The 17,870-nt window shown below is 35.4% G+C and overlaps 1 protein-coding gene across 1 annotated transcript in view; it reads right to left on the bottom strand.

Annotated features, from left to right (window-relative positions):
* The window catches only part of CWF19L2 (CWF19 like cell cycle control factor 2), a 120,992-nt gene that overhangs the window by 66,179 nt on the left and 36,943 nt on the right, over positions 1-17,870 (bottom strand). Inside the window, exons 9-10 of the mRNA XM_066247570.1 lie at positions 7,119-7,215; positions 5,471-5,563 (exon numbers count right to left, since the gene is read on the bottom strand). Coding sequence (XP_066103667.1) covers positions 5,471-5,563; positions 7,119-7,215 — 190 coding nt within the window. The remainder of the gene's footprint in view (positions 1-5,470; positions 5,564-7,118; positions 7,216-17,870) is intronic.

Raw genomic sequence — 17,870 nt, 5'->3', positions numbered from 1 at the left:
CCTGGGGCAGAGGCCAAGGAGCCATCCCCAGTGCCCGGGCCATCTTTGCTCCAATGGAGCCTCGGCTGCGGCAGGGGAAGAGAGAGACAGAGAGGAAGGAGGGGGGGTGGAGAAGCAAATGGGCGCTTCTCTTGTGTGCCCTGGCCGGGAATCGAACCCGGGTCCCCCGCACGCCAGGCCGACGCTCTTCCGCTGAGCCAACCGGCCAGGGCAAGAAATATTATTTAACACAAGATCTGCTTCAGTTTTTTCAGCTGAACTGCTTTCATTATCAAGAAAACCCTGAAGTCCAGCCACAGCTTTAGAACCCTTTCATGTGAAGTGACAAGTGTCAGGAAAGAGACAGGTATAGATTAAAGGGTGATGACAAGATATTTGAAAAGATAAATTCTATTAAGAATACACAGGCTTCATAAAAGAGGCAGACAAAAACTGAAAAATGGACAAGCCTCAAGAGGGTGATATCTGACATAGATCATTAATAGCACATGTAAACGTTAAAGAGACATGTAGGTTAAGAGAGCCCTGGAAATATGGTTGAAAAGTGGGGCTATACTGTGGGAGGCTACTCTGCAGGAAGATCTAGTATTTAATATATTTATAGTTAGCACTAAAAAAACCACATTAAAGTTTCAGAGTCCAAAAGTATTATGACCACAAGGATACCTGAAAAAGTAAAATTGGCAAAAGTAAATGAGACTATATAGTACACCTAGTTTTAGCTTTGTTCCTTCAGTCTCTACCTTAAATTTTTTTTTTAATTTTTATTGATTTAAGAGAAAGGGGAAGGGAGAGAGAGAGAGAGAGAGAGAGAGAGAGAGAGAGAAAGAGAGAGACAGACAGAAACAACAATCTGTTCCTATATGTGCCCTGGCCAGGCATCAAACCCGCAACCTTGGCGTAACAGGATGATGTTCTAACCAACCGAGCTATCTGGCCAGGTCTAGTACCTACTTTTTAATCCTAATTATAGTTTCTCATTCTCAATTCCTTAATCTACACAAAAACTCCTAAATACTTACTTTTTAAAAATAGTACAACTTAGTAAAAACAGCTAATTTCATAAATATATTCTCTATACCAGTAGTCCCCAACCTTTTTTGGGCCACGGACCGGTTTAATGTCAGAAAATATTTTTACAGACTGGCCTTTAGGGTGGGACGGATAAATGTATCATGTGATTGAGACAGCGTCAAGAGTGAGTCTTAGACGGATGGAACAGAGGCAATCTGGTCATTTAAAAAAAATAAAACATCGTTTAGACTTAAATATAAATAAAACAAAAATAATGTAAGTTATTTATTCTTTCTCTGCAGACCGGTACCGGTCCGCGGCCCAGGGGTTTGGGACCACTGTTCTATACTATTCTCTAAGTCTTTAATATTGTTAGCTTGAAGAAAATTCTATGGAACTTAACTTCATATAATCTCATCTCTTCTCATACTGACATTATGTAAATTAATCTTTGAGACAATCCTTTAAAATTATAGACCTCATTATAAACTTCTCAACATTATAAAGCACTCAACTCAGCCCTTTAACTTTTTTTATCTACATTTACTTCATGGGGACTTCACTTAACACAGTATTGTAGTTTAAATACCATCGACAGCAGTGGTCCCCAATCTTTTTTGGGCCACGGACCAGTTTAATGTCAGAAAATATAAATATTTTCACAGACTGGCCTTTAGGGTGGGATGGATAAATGTATCACGTGACCAAGACAAGCGTCAAGAGTGAGTCTTAGACAGATGTAACAGAGGGAATCTGGTCATTTTTTAAAAATAAAACATCATTCAGACTTAAATATAAATAAAACGGAAATAATGTAAGTTATTTATTCTTTCTCTGCGCACTGGTACCAAATGGCCCACGGACCAGTACCAGTCCGCGGCCCAGGGGTTGGGGACCACTGGTCTACAGTATACGCAAAAAACTACATAATTTTTATTTCCAGCCCAGGCTTCTCCGAACTCCTGATTATATGTACCCCCACTTGCCTATTTGACATTTCCTGCCTACTTAACTCATTTGATATGTAAGTGTTGATGTCTGCATTTAAAAGACATCTAAAATCATATTATCAAAAACAATTTCTAATTGTTGCCCATAAAATCTAATCCTCCTTTCTTCCACATCTCAAATAATGGTCACTCTACTCTTCCAGCTGCTCAGGATAAAAACTGTAGAGTCCACTGTGCCTCCTCTTTTGATCTCATACTCCCATCTAAACCATCATAAAAATCCCATCAGCTCTCCTTTCAAAATATCAATATATACAGAAAACATTTATGCACATGCAAAAACCTAATCACCTCTAACAATCTTCTCAGGTACCAACTTGATTGAAGGCACCATCACTTCTTGTGTATTACTGCAAAAGCTTAACTAGACTACAACTTCTGCCCTTATTCTCCTTCAACCTATTATCAACAAAGAAGTCAGATTGGTCCTGTCAAAATATATTATCTACTCAAAAGCCTTAAGAACTTTCATTCACCCAGAATATAGGACCATTTCCTATGACCTTCAAGTCAACATGAATGGGTCTCCCATAGTCTCTCGGACTTAGATCTCCTATTTCTCTTTCTCACTCATTCCACTCAATACTGATCTCATTGCTGTTCTTCCTACACATTGGACATGTCCCCATGTTTGGACCTTTAAAAATGCCCAAAATGCTCTTCACTCAGCTACATAGAGTCATTGCCTCATATTATTTAAGTCTTTGTATAAATATCACTTTTTCAATAAATTAGTCTGTATACCCCAATGACCAACACACCTGGCACGCAATTTCCCACTACCTTTCCAAAGGATGTATAACTTTCTAATATGTTAATTTATTATTTTCATTGTTCACTATGTCTCTCTCTCTTCCCATACTGAAATTCCATGCAGGAGTTTTGTTCACTAACAGACATATGAATGAATCATCAAACAAAATTAATTGTTTTACATAAAATGAACACCAAACTCAAGTCCCTCATACTTTAGAGGAAGAACTTAAAAACCAGTCTGACTTGCACAAAGTTAAACAGTGTCAGTAATTGACAAAGAGTCCACAAAAAACCAGGTTCCCTTGGCCTAGGCTCTTTTCCTTCAGGACGTATTAGGGCAATGGTCTCACACTGGTGCGCCCTAGAAGATTTCCAGGTGTGCCCTATGGTATTCCAGAGAAATATGTGCCTGTTGGGGACCAAAAAACCAACAGGAAGTTGGATTTTGGAGTTTAGATTTTTGGGAGACAGAGGTGTGGGGAATTAGCTGTAAGCTGACAGTCTGCCCAACCCCCCACCTCACTTGCCTGATTAGGTTGCAAAAGGCTGTTAAGCTATGGTGCTGGATCCAGTGGTCTCCAACCCCAGGGCCACGGACCGGTACCAGTCTGTGGGCCTTTGGTACCGGTCCACAGAGAAAGAATAAATAACTTACATTATTTCTGTTTTATTTATATTTAAGTCTGAACAATGTTTCATTTTTAAAAAATGACCAGGCCCTGGCCGGGGCTCAGTGGTCGAGCGTCAACCTGGCGTGCAGGAGTCCCAGGTTCGATTCCCGGCCAGGGCACACAGGAGAAGCACCCATCTGCTTCTCCACCCCTCCCCCTCTCCTTCCTCTCTGTCTCTCTCTTCCCCTCCCGCAGCCGAGGCTCCATTGGAGCAAAGTTGGCCCAGGCACTGAGGATGGCTCCTTGGCCTCTGCCTCAGGTGCTAGAATGGCTCTGGTCGCAACATAGCAACGCCCCAGATGGGCAGAGCATCGCCCCCTGGTGGGCATGCCGGGTGGATCCCGGTCGGGCACATGCGGGAGTCTGTCTGACTGCCTCCCTGTTTCCAGCTTCAGAAAAATACACACACACAAAAAATAAGACCAGATTCCCTCTGTTCCATCTGTCTAAGACTCACTCTTGACACTTGTCTCAGTCACGTGATACATTTATCCATCCCACCCTAAAGGCTGGTCCGTGAAAATATTTTCTGACATTAAACCGGTCCGTGGCCCAAATAGGGGTGGTGATCACTGATTTACACTACCCCCTATGTTTTCCGCAAGTTTCTTCTATCCTTTGTTTGGTATAAAGTTAAGATTTGCTAATGGCCTCATTTTGCCCTAAAAATAAAGCAAGATGTGGTTTTTGGACGTGCTTTGTTCTTGTCAGCAGCAATTACAGGCCCTCTCAACCCCATATTTTCTTAATTCCACGTATTTTCTTAATTCCGCACTGTTCCCACTTGGGACCTGGAATTATAGCTGTGCTGGTTTGCGGCATGTGCTCAGATATAAAAATAAATACAGTTACTCTATTACACCATTTCATTACAGAAATATTACTCTTTTTGTTAACACATCATTATTATATTTATTATTAACACATCACTATATTATTTTTAGATAAATACACCCAAATAAAATGAATAGATTTATCAAAAAGAAGCGTGATATTGAAGAATCCAATTCTAGAAGTGAGCAAAAGTTAAGTGTAAATAAAATAGGACTTGAAGGCTGACAGGCAAAATTTAATTTATAGCATTTTCCATCACTTAACACTGAACAATACAATTGCATCAGAAACCTATTCATGAACGCTTCAAGTGATTTTGGTTTTAACATTAGCAGAAGAACTGGCAGCTATATCCACTGATAATGGATTGATGATTAAACATAAGGAATTGTCTTTTGAAGCCTTTTGGATTTCTATAAAAGAAGAATATGTGGCAATATCTACAAAAGCTTTGAACATTTTACTACAATTTTCAACATCCTATTTATGTGAATTAGGATTTTCTACCCTCAACACAATTAAGAGTAAAAAGAGAGGAAATCTTCAATGTATTGAAGAGGAAATGAGAGTTTGCCTTTCAAATATATGCCCAAAGATTGAAGAAATCGCTAGGACACATCAGGCTCATGTTTCTTATAAACATAAGAATGAAAAAACTTAAAACATTCACGCTGGAAGCTGCCAAATTTACTAAATCTTATTAAGAATGTATCTATATATAAAAAGATAACTTTCTTGTCATTTTTTTATTTTTTAACCTCTCTTTTTTATGAATTCTAAAAAGCATAACTCAAAAAATGTAACTTAAAAATGTTTTTTAATGTCAGAATAAACTTAATTTTGTATTTACTTTAATTACCATAAAAGTACGCTTGAACTTTATATTTTTTCTTTAATATTTGACTTAATTATTATAACATATTTCTCAGAAATCTGTATATAGTGTGCCTATAATTATTTGTAGGATTTTAAATGCACCTCAACTTCAAAAAGTTTGAGAACCACTGCACTAGAAAAACATAAGACAATTCATATGAAAATCAATTTTAAAAACAAGCAAACAAGCATACACACATATACAAACACACTGCTACTGATAGAGACACATTTTACATTAGAATATTACCAATGTCAAGTAGTATTATACAAGGTAATTATACCTACAAATAAACTTTTATTACTCACCTCTACCATACATTTTTGGGATGATATCTGTGTTACAGTTTCTTTGAACTTATTTGCCTTTTCAAGTTGGGCTTTAAGTTGTTCAGCTAATTCCTTCAAATAGAAAAACAAGAAAAATTGGAGTGAATATATAGTTAAATTCTTCATTGTGTACTATTTTAAGTTTATACAATAAAAAGAAAAATAGCATAGTAAACACCATGTAGCTATCACCTAAATTCAGTTACCAAATCACAGCCTAGTATATTACTTCTAAACTTGTATCAGTTTCAATCTCCTCAAATGCCTGTGGCATTTGTTTATATTTTGAAAGTAAACAATTATAAAGATATATATTTTAGGGAAGACAGGGGGATGGAGAAAACATACAACCTTAAGAATGACATTTTTAGTTTCTTAGATATTATAAACTTCTAATCCTCAAAAATCTCAGTTATTTGTAATAAGGGAGACATCATAACACTTCAAATATTACTTCTTTATTGTTCATAAACAATTTAGATAAAAATTCTGAATATATTTTGTTTTTACTCTAGGGAGTGTATAGGTATTTATATAAAACAACTGACATACAAAGCAATAAATCACGAGGAAATAAATAGCATTCTCCACTGCAGTGGTTCCATAAACACAGAATATTGCTTTTAATATGTTAACCTCCAAACCTGGTTAAGAAAGAAACCTCTGTTTCATTATTTTAAATGCTCTTTTGTGTTTTCAAAACCAAAACTTTATTTTCTTGCTATTTTTATTGCTGTTGGTTTATCTTAGAAATTTCTGGATTAAAGTTTTGAGTTGAAGTTCAGTGTTACCAAGGGCCAGATTCAAAGAGGGAGAAAAGCATATACAAGATATGCCTTTCTTCAGACATACAAATGAATAAAAATAGGAGGATCTTTTTTGGCCACCTTTAATTCTACTAAAGAGTATTGAACTGATAGTATACCAAGACAGAAGACTAATTATATTTGAATCTGAGATGAGTAAATACATATGACAATGAGGGAATACAGTCTGTCAAGACATAAAAAACTACCTGACTTTGCTAATCTGCCATGTACTATGTAACATGTATCAATATAACACAAATGTGATAATAATAGATAGAAGCAGCTCTTACCAAATCATCCCTATTTCTACTCAATTTTGAATCTTAAGTCAAAACATAATTGAAGAAATTGAATGAGCTAACCTGTACAAAGTAGCTAATGCATTATCAGGCACAAACACACTGCCTTAAAGTTCGAATAAATTAATTTATTATGCCTATCCTTTTTAGGAGGGCATATTTTAGGTTCCTCTATAAGGGAATTTAAGAAAGGAAAACATGTCCTTAACAATACATGCCTAAAAGCCAGTGATATCATTAACTCCCTTAAATATGCTCAATAAGTTAGAAATGCAAGAACAATGCAAATAGCAAAGTAAAAGAGAAATTAAAAAGCATTGTTTCCTAGAATCTTAAATTTCAGAACATAACAGAGAGAGAAATTTATTTAGAAGTAGATGGACAATACTGTTTATAGAAGTGTTCAATAATTTATTTAAAGTAGTTATCCACATAGTGTGCTATATCCACATTTCAAAATTACTTATCAGAAATTAAATACTTAATTACTATTCTCCAGAAGAACAATAAGAGCCTTACCATATTTCCCATCATCTCAGCCTTGATGATCTTGGCTCCCAATTTGTTCTTCTCATCAACACTCAGGATGTGCATGGACTCATCCTCTGGACCATTTCTGTTTGAAGAGGGAAGATTAAGAGCATATAAAATATAGGTACAATGCAAGTAACATCAAGACTCACATGTTACTTTAATTGACCTTAACAAAGCAGCAGTACCACAGATCATGATTCATAAATCTATGAATATGAATCAATGTTCCACCATAAATTAATAACTTAAGGTTCTCTGTTACAAGGCCATGATGGCCTATCGCACCTATAATAATAACTGAACAGAGTCCCACTTACAATGAAGTAAATAATATAAGACAGCTATTCATCATTATTTAGTATTACCATACTACCTCTCAAACAAGAAAACAAACAAAAATAAATACCATATTTCCCTATGTACAAGATGCTCCCATGTATAAGACGCACCTTAATTTGGGGGACCAAAATTTGGAAAAAAAAATGTATTACATAAAGTTATTGAACTCATATTTTATTCATCATAAAATTCATAGAATTCCTCATTACTGTCAAAACTCCCATCTATAGCTTGTTCTCATCTGTGTCTGATGACGAATCACTGTCTTCAACAATGAGTGTAAAAACAAGCATGAAAAAGTGGGAAACACAAGTTAAAAATTCTACAGCCACTGTATAAGACGCACCCAGTTTTTAGATCTCAAATTTTTCGGAAAAGCATGCGTCTTATACATGGGGAAATAGGGTAAAAGCATTAGGATCAGGCCAAAATTCTACACAGCAGGGCAAATTTTTCATTCAATGTGATGTTATTAATAATCAAAGGAAATGACATATTTAATTGCATTAAAAGAAAAAAACAATGATCCTGTGCTCTTTTGGAAAGTCAACCCAGAATAAAACAATATAAACTAATTCATGGCTAATATCATATACCAAATTTATACTACAAAAGCTTCACAGAAGAAGAGAAATTTGAAGCCAGTGTCAGATTCCTGGCACATACAACTGCCTTAAGAAAGATTCAAGACTACATTGCAGGGAGGGTAAACCCAGCCAAAGCTGAGTACAAGAACTCCCAAGCAGCTAAAGAAGAGAGACCTGTGGCGCATTCCCCTGAAGTATTTATTCAGCAAGAAAATACCCACAGTCAGGAAAAGAACTATCTCAAAGTGTTAGCTGAACAGTATTCAACATTCCTGGGAATAGTGCTTAGTCTTAGCGGCCAGACAAGGAAACCTCACAACTCAGAAAGCATTGGTTAGGATATTAAGAAAAGGGTCTTGCTTCATTAGTGGGAAATACAGGTAATAAGCCCTAGACTAAATGCTGCTCTGTAACCACCTAACAAATGCTAAAGCAAGAGTCAAAAGGATCAAACTGGGTCCAGTTAACCTAACCATGTTACAGAACAAAGCTCAACAATATTTATAAAAATGCAAAAATAATCAGCACTCAACAAAGTAAAATTCTTAATATATATATAATATCCAATCAAAGATTACCAGATATACAAAGACCACCATTAGAAGAAAAAGCTATCAACCAAATCAACCCATAACTGACAAAGATGCAAGAAACAGCAGACAAGGGTACTAAGTTGTTATAACTGTATTCCATACGTTCAAAATGTTAGGAACTAAGATATAAAATAGAACTGAATTTTTTTTTCTTTTTTTTTTTTCAATAAATTTTTATTAATGGTAATGGGATGACATTAATAAATCAGGGTACATATATTCAAAGAAAACATGTCTAGATTATTTTGTCATTAAATTATGTTGCATACCCCTTGCCCAAAGTCAGATTGTCCTCCGCCACCCTCTATCTAGTTCTCTGTGCCCCTCCCCCTCCCCCTAACTCTCTCCCTCCCTCCCTCCCATGTCCTCCCTCCCCCCACCCCTGGTAACCACCACACTCTTGTCCATGTCTCTTAGTCTCATTTTTATGTTCCACCAATGTATGGAATCATGTAGTTCTTGTTTTTTTCTGATTTACTTATTTCACTCCTTATAATGTTATCAAGATCCCACCATTTTGCTGTAAATGATCTGATGTCATCATTTCTTATGGCTGAGTAGTATTCCATAGTGTATATGTGCCACATCTTCTTTATCCAGTCTTCTATTGAAGGGCTTTTTGGTTGTTTCCATGTCTTGGCCACTGTGAACAGTGCTGCAATGAACATGGGGCTACATGTGTCTTCACGTATCAATGTTTCTGAGGTTTTGGGGTATACACCCAGTAGAGGGATTGCTGGGTCATAAGGTAGTTCTATTTGCAGTTTTTTGAGGAACCACCATACTTTCCTCCATAATGGTTGTAATACTTTACAGTCCCACCAACAGTGAATGAGGGTTCCTTTTTCTCCACAGCCTCTCCAACATTTGCTATTACCCGTCTTGTTGATAATAGCTAATCTAACAGGGGTGAGGTGGTATCTCATTGTAGTTTTGAGTTGCATTTCTCTAATAACTAATGAAGCTGAGCATCTTTTCATATATCTGTTGGCCATTTGTATCTCTTCCTGGGAGAAGTGTCTAGAACTGAATTTCTAAAAGTAAAAATTACAATGCCTGAGATGAAATATACACTGAAGAGGGTTCATAGAATATTAAACTACAAAAAACCTGGTAAACTTAAACATTAGAAATGAAACACATAGACAAAAAAGGAATATTAAAATATTTTTAAAAAGCATTAAAGAGCTGTGGGCAGTCTTTTTTTTTTTTTTAATTAACTCAGTACATTTTTACTTATTTATTTATTTTTACAGAGACAGAGAGAGATTCAGAGAGAGGGATAGATAGGGACAGACAGACAGGAACAAAGAGACATGAGAAGCATCAATCAGTTTTTTGTTGTGACACCTTAGTTGTTCACTGATTGCTTTCTCATATGTGCCTTGACCGTGGGGCTACAGCAGACTGAGTAACCCCTTGCTCGAGCCAGTGGCCTTGGATCCAAGCTGGTGAGCTTTACTCAAACCAGATGAGTCGCGTTCAAGCTGGCAACCTCGGGGTCTAGAACCTGGGTCCTCCACATCCCAGTCCGATGCTCTATCCACTGCGCTACCGCCTAGTCAAGCAGGCAGTCTTAAATACCCTAATATTCATGTTATTCATGTCCCTGAAAGGAACAAATGGGAGACAGAAGAAACAAAGGCCAAAACATTCCAAATTTGTTAAAAACTAAAAATATTACAGAATTAAGAAGCTCTAGTGATCCCAGTACAAAATATATATATATATAAAAACTACATCAAGGCACATCAAATTGCTCAAAACTAGTGATAAACAGAACATTGTAAAAGCACGCATAGGAAGAAAAAAGGACAAATTTATGTAAACAGAAACATAGTATGACAGCAGATTTCTGATCAGAAACAATGCAAGCAAGGAGACAGCAGAAACATATTTAAAGTTCTTTAAACTATCAACCTAGAATTCTATACCAAGTGAAAATATCTTTTAAAAACAAAGGTGAAATGAAGACATTTTCAGACATAAGCTGAAAGAATGTTAAAGAGAAGCCTCAGGCAAAAAAAAATACACACACACAGACACACACACACACACACACACACACATTATATCAAACTGAAATATGGATCAACCCAAAGGAAGAAAGAGCAACAGAAATTATGACACAAAGAGTAAAATATAAAACTTTTTTCTTATTACTTAAACCTACTTAAGATTACTATTTAAACAAAAATAATATGAGGGGTTAATGAAAAGTATGAGTAGAATGTATGAGCACAATAACAGAAAGGACGATAGGGGAGAAATATAAACCAACTACTATAAAGTTCCTATATCATATAGGAGTGGCCTAATATCACTGGAAGGTAGGTAAGTTCAAGACATATACTATTCAAAGCTACAGTAATCAATAAAATAACAAATAAATATATATAACAATAAGAGAAATAAAATTAAATCATAAAAATAATCCAAAATGAGTCAGATAAAAAGGAAAACAAAGTTCAGAACAAACAGAAAACAAATAATAAAATTACAGATTTGAACCTAATTATACCACACAAGATATAAATGGTTTAAATACCTGATTAAAAATCAAAAATTTTCAGATGGATAAAAAAGCAAAACTCAACTACAAGAATGCACTATAAAGACATAAATATGTTAAACATAAAAGAATGGGGGAAAATATATCATGTTTTAACACTATTCAAAAGAAAGCTGAAGTGGCTTCATTACTATCAAATTAGATTACAGAATAAAAATATCTCCAGGGACAAATAAAAAAAAGAAATTTCATATGAAAAAGAGGTCAGGACATCAGGAGTACAAAAGAATCTCAAAAAATACTTATGCACCTAATAACAGAGCTTCAAAATATTGACAAAACTGCAAAGAGAAATAGACAAATCTACAATTATATATATATATATATATTTGCAGATTTCAAGACCACAGTCTCAATACTTGATAGAATAAGTAAACATAAAATCAGCTAGACTATGGAGGAGATGAATAACATTATCAACTAACATAACCTAACAAGACATTCACAGAATACTTCACCCCAAAACAGTAGAATACACATTTTCCCCAAGTGAATACCAAACATTTACCAAGATAAACCATATTATGAGCCATAAAACAAGTTTCAATAAATTTAAAGGAATTCAAGTCATACAAGCTACATTTTCTGACCACAGTGAAATTAAATTAGAAATCATCAACAAAGATTGCTGGAAAATCTTCAACTATTTGGAAACTAAGTAGCATACCTGCAAATAACTATGGGTCAAGAACAAAATCAGAGAAATTTAAAAACATTTTGAACTAAATAGAAATATAAACATAACATATCAGAATTTGTAAGATGCAGCTAAAGCATTACTTAGGGGGAAATTCATAGTACTAAAATACTTCTGTTAGGAAAAAAATCTCAAATCAATGATCTCAGCTTATAAGAAAACAGAGAAGCCTGACCTGTGGTGGCGCAGTGTATAAAGCGTCGACCTGGAAATGCTGAGGTTGCCGGTTCGAAACCCTGGGCTTGCCTGGTCAAGGCACATATGAGGGCTGATGCTTCCAGCTCCTCCCCCCTGTCTCTCTCTCCTCTCTCTGTCTCTCTCTCTCTCTCCCTCTCTCTCTCCTCTCTAAAATGAATAAATAAAATAAAATAAAAAATTAAAAGGAAAAAAAAATTTAAAAAAAAAAACAGAAAAAAAGAGCAAATTAAATGCAAAATAAGCAGGATACAAAAAAAAACTAAAGATCTGCGTATAAATAAATAAAAAACAGAATAATCAACACATTCAAGGAAACCAAAGGTTGGTTGAGACAGTGAAATTGATACAGTTCTAGTCTTATGGAACAGGGAGGGAAAAAAAGATACAAATACCAATAAAAAAATGAGAAAAGCAAAATTACAACACATTCTAAGCACCTTACAAAAAGATATCCAGATGGCAAATAAGCACATGGGATGCTCAACATTAGCAGTCATTAGAGAATGCAAATTAAATCTAGATATAAATAGATACAATGAGATATAGCTACACATTCACAAGAATAATTAAAATTTAAAGACCATCCCAAGTTCCTGAAAGAATATGAAGGAACAGGAGTCTCATACACTGTTGGTGGTAATGTGAAATGATACAACTACTTGGTGAAAGAGCTTGACAGTTTCTTAAAATTTAAACATATGGTTACCATATGACCTAGCAATTCCTCTCCTAGGTATTTACCTAAAAGGAAAGAAAGCATCCATATAAAAACTTGTAGCTGAATGTTCAAAGAGATTTATTTATAATAGCTTTATTTATAGCTGTTCTCCAACAGATGAATAAAAAAGTAAATTGTGGTGTATCTACCAATAGCATACTATTTATCTGAAAAAAAAGAGGAATAAACTATTGTTATACAACATGGGTGAGACTCAAAATTACACTGAGTGAAAGAAGACAGAAAAATAAAAAGAGTGCACAACATATGATGCCATTCATATATGACTTTAGAGAAAGCAAACGAGTCTATAATAAAAGAAAGAAGATAAACGGTTGCCTAAGGAGGTTGGGGGAGTATAAGACGACATGAGAGAGAGGACTTATGAAAGGGTACCTGAAACTTTTGCAAATGATGGCTTCATTTGAACGTATTTCAAAACTTAAGAAATTTATAATATATGTGCAACTTATTATACCTCAATAAAGTTTTTAAAAACCCTCAAAGGGTTTAAAAGCAGAAAAAATCTGTCGTAAATCTCTAATATAAAGTGTATATCAATATTGCCAGTTTTCCTAAATTTCTAGATTTCATCATACTCTACTGAAATTAACCTGAGTTTTCGACGTACATTCTGAGCAAGTAGTAGCAAAACATATAAACAGGTTTCCAAATCAAAACTTGCCCTAACAACCACATATGGAAATTATTTTTAAATAATGAATTCCTTTTGGATGAAAAAATGTACTTTAATAGACATCACTTAATTTGTTTTTTAAAAAGACATTATCTCTGCAGAAATTCTGTATGAATCATTTCTCCTCATACTGGTGAAAGGAAAAGGTAATAATCTGGGGCTATGACTAAGAAACCTAAAATATTTCATGTAAAGCACCATTAGAAAATAACATATTTTTGTTCCCCTCAAGTTCTTTCAGTCTACATTTTAAAAACCAATTAAGACAAACAGTAGGGGTATGCATTTGTGTAAGCAGGATAACTTGATTGCTTTTTATATGCTTCTGTGGATTGAGGTACTGCTTGTACCATTTGTTGTACTTTTTTTATATGGAAAATAAATTTCAATCACTTTTTTAAATTAAATTCTGAGGTACAAGTCATTTTTATTGTATTGTAAATATAATTTATTTGAATTGCAAGCAACCCAATCATATTTCAATACAAATTTTGACTTACTAATCAACACAACATTCTTCAAGTTGCTTTCTTTCCCATGCAATTAATTTTCCAAAAGTCTCTGCCTTGAAAATGTACTATTTCTGCCCTTTATGTGGAAATTATATTAAATTGTTACATGTATATATAATGTAAAACAAATTAAATAACAACAGTCATGACCTTTCTAAAGAGTATCAGTGAAATTATTCGCCCCTGAAGTCAGCTTGCATTAGGATCTGCCATAACTGCCCAACTTCCTAACTTCCTGCATGAGAAATTTCCTGGCTGCTTGTCTTTTTTATGCTTTTATTTACTGCCAAGTATTCAAATACCTGAACAGGGTTTCTTTTGTTTTCTTTCTACAAAGTTATGTCCTAGTTCATCCACTTTCAACACTAGCCAATTAAGATAATAAAAAATGGAGGAAAAATAAAATGAGCAAGGGGGTGGTGTAAGGTCAGTAGATAATGGGGGATGGTCACTTGGGGAACTCAGACCCGCACACTTTGGCTAGGACCGCTCACAACCAAGTGCGCCAAAAGAAGCTTCGCAGGAACCCTTTGGAAAAAAGCAACCGTCTGCCAGCCAGTGAGATTTCACCACGTCATATTAGCTCCACTTCCCTAGAGGGACCCCTTTAAATATCTCCCACGCGGTTTAATCCGTGCAACTTCCTTGGCCTCCATCTGGCCTCCATCTTTCTTTCCTCGGGGCCAGGGAAACTTGCTGGGCGGGATGCGCTCTGCACTCAATAAAGCCATTTATTATTCCACACTTTGTGGTTCCGAGCCCTCTTCCTTCCTTCTCGGCGGGGAAAAATACCTTACAGGTGGTTTCCCCAATATTTCTCTCCACCTTTCTCTGTTAATCCAGTAGATGCTTACTGTAATCCAGACACTAGTCCATATAGGATTTCTCATTCAATTCAGTTATTTAGAAAATAAGCCATCCTGCAAACAAGCTTATGTTTGACAGGATCACTGGAATGAAGGCTAAAAGGCATCCATCAATCCACCTCCTTTTGTGGGTCTGACTTTAGGAATGTTAGTAAACTACTATATCAAATATCAACAGACTTATGCTTGCTACAGATATGGGTCAAAATAAAAGTATAAATACCTAAAAACAAACTACTAAATTCTAAGAGTTCCTAATACAAACTTTTCATGAAGCCCTAAAAGCTTTTTCTTTATAATACCAATTATTACCTTGCATCACCCCTTTAAGAAATGGAAAATCTGTCTTAGTTTTATGAGAAAAGAAGTTCTGCAGCCAGATTCAAAGAGATTCAAATCTAGACTCTGTCACTTACTAGCTTTATGATCAGTCAAGTATGTTAACCTCTCAGAGGCTATGGAATCGAGAAAATGATTAATACCCTCACATTATTGGAATTAAATGCAATAATGTATAAAATTGCAGTAATTGTAGTAATATAGTTACAGAAATATAATAGTAGAAAAAAGGTGTAAAGTTATCTAAGTTCCAAGGGACATCTCGAATACAAAAATAACTTCCCCTCCAGACCTGATACTTTTCATCAAATTTGAATGAATAAAAGAAAAAAACAGTCCAAACAGAGCACCTAACCTGGTGCTCAAGAATGGTTAGTTCTCTTTGCCAACGAAAGCCAATCTCTGCAAAAACAGTTTAAGAAAGATTGTTTAGAGCAGGTAGGTATACAGATAAGAAGTAACCAAATTCTTTCAAGGGCTCAAAGAATTGAAAGCTTCATCACTGAGGCCCGGATGCCCACTCAAGCTCCTCCTGTCCTCTAGGTTCCCTCCTCAGTCTTGACACTTGTCTCGCAGATACTGTATAGCCTCCCAACCAGAGTTATCGGCCTTAAATTTGCTCCATTTCCCAAACTAACCTATCACTATAGGATACTGTTCAACACATAAACATGATTCTGGGGCCATTTACAGGATAAACAAGACAGTATCTGTCATATGTACTTACCCATTTGCCTCCCACTCAATAAAGAGGCTAATATATACTAAGCATTTGAACAGAATTTAAAGAATACAAAGAAATAAACCCTTCTCTCAGGGAGCTACTGCATCAACACTCCAAACTACCATCTGCAGATGTTTAACTAGACCATGCTATCTCCACGTTTCTCCCTCCATGAGTGTTGCCCTTCCCCACTTACTGCTTAAGGGACCATTCTTCAGGAGCTCACTACTTTTCCCTACACAACTTTCCTGGACTCTGTTCCACTAATGTTATCCCAAGAATTAATCACCCTTCTTGTATATAAGTACTGTAACTGTTAAATTCCTATACTTACAAGTATCTTGGCATTTATTTGCCATATTTGTTCACATGTCTATATAACTGCCTCCTCAATGGTTTGAGTTCCTTGAAAGCGGGTACTATGTCGATTATTTTTATACCACCAGATGTAGGAATAGAAGCATCGAAAAAATATAAGATGAATAGCAGAAAGAATTTGTCAGTCATCTAATTTAAGCTTCAAGAGACATCTCTAATACAAAAATAACCTCCTTTACACCAGACACTTTTTCTCAAATCTGAATCAGTAAAAGAAAGTCGGTCTCTGAAACTTTCAGTTTCCAAGGATTAAAGTAAACATGATATGTACACTGGACTAAAAATTTTAAGATAATTCTGTTCCAAAGGTTAATATTTTTTGGTAAAAGCAAAATAAACTAATACCAGTAAGTCACAACAATGCGAGGACATTTCAAATTTGTGAGCTGTATGTAAACCAAACTGTTACATCACTTTTATTTTCTGAAGCTACCAAACTCATTGTGGCCCATATTTAAACCAAAAGGAACACCAATATTCTAGGGATCGTGTGTTGAAAAACACTAAGCCCTCAAAATAGAATTCCCATAATTTTCCTGTCACCCACAATCTGTGGCCACAATTTCCATTTCTTTAACATTACCACCCAAGGCTACTGTTCCCACTTTGTATGAGTGCACTGAATCCTACGCTCATCCACTCTGTTCTTGGGGTCTTGCTCGATTATTCCATCTATCATCTGTCCATGTTAGCTTCTTCTAAACATGATACTCTTTCCCATTAAAATATAAACATATACAAGTATCTGCACCATAAAAGAAAGTGAGGAAGCACTTCATTTAACTCATGTCTCCCACATACATGTTCTATCTCTACCATCTCATAAGCCCATAATCATAACTTATTTGATGAAATCTGGCTTATAAATCCTCTTTTACAATGGTAATATTCTTGATTAAATTGCCAAAGACCTCTATTATTGTCTAACCAAAGACACATCTTTGTAATTTTACTTAATTCTCCCCCCCCCTTTTTTTTTTTTGCAGAAATGTTACTTTTTCTTCACTTCTCAGTATGCAAGCTTAAAAATTCAGTCAAGAGAGGAAAATGAAGATATGGTAAAGACCAACCAAAGCTCAATTTTCAAGAATATAACTGGAAGCACAAGAAACCTTTAAAAGAGCAACACTCACTGTCATGAAACTCATATTCCACAACATTGGAGGGGGATATTTTCTAACAGGAATTAAGTTTTTTATTAGCAGATGAATAGTAGATGGGGATAAATGAGATAATATACAAGCACTCTGAGGCCTGGCCACGTAGCTCACTTGCTTTAGAGTGCTGTCCCAACATGCCAAGGTTGCAGGTCAGATCCCTGGTCAGGGAACATATAAGAATCAACCAATGGCAGCATGAATAAGAGGAACAAAAAGTAGATGTTTCTCTCTCCGTCTCTGTCTCTCTCCTTTCTGTCTCCCTTACGGTTCTAAAAATCAATAAATAAAATTTTTAAAAGTAAAAAAACAGTCTAATGCTTTGTATTTTAAATGTTAATAGATACTTAACATGCTTGA

The sequence above is a fragment of the Saccopteryx bilineata genome, chromosome 1 (genome assembly GCF_036850765.1).
Source record: "Saccopteryx bilineata isolate mSacBil1 chromosome 1, mSacBil1_pri_phased_curated, whole genome shotgun sequence".
Lineage (NCBI taxonomy): Eukaryota > Metazoa > Chordata > Mammalia > Chiroptera > Emballonuridae > Saccopteryx > Saccopteryx bilineata.
This window is presented reverse-complemented; position numbering and strand designations above follow the sequence as displayed.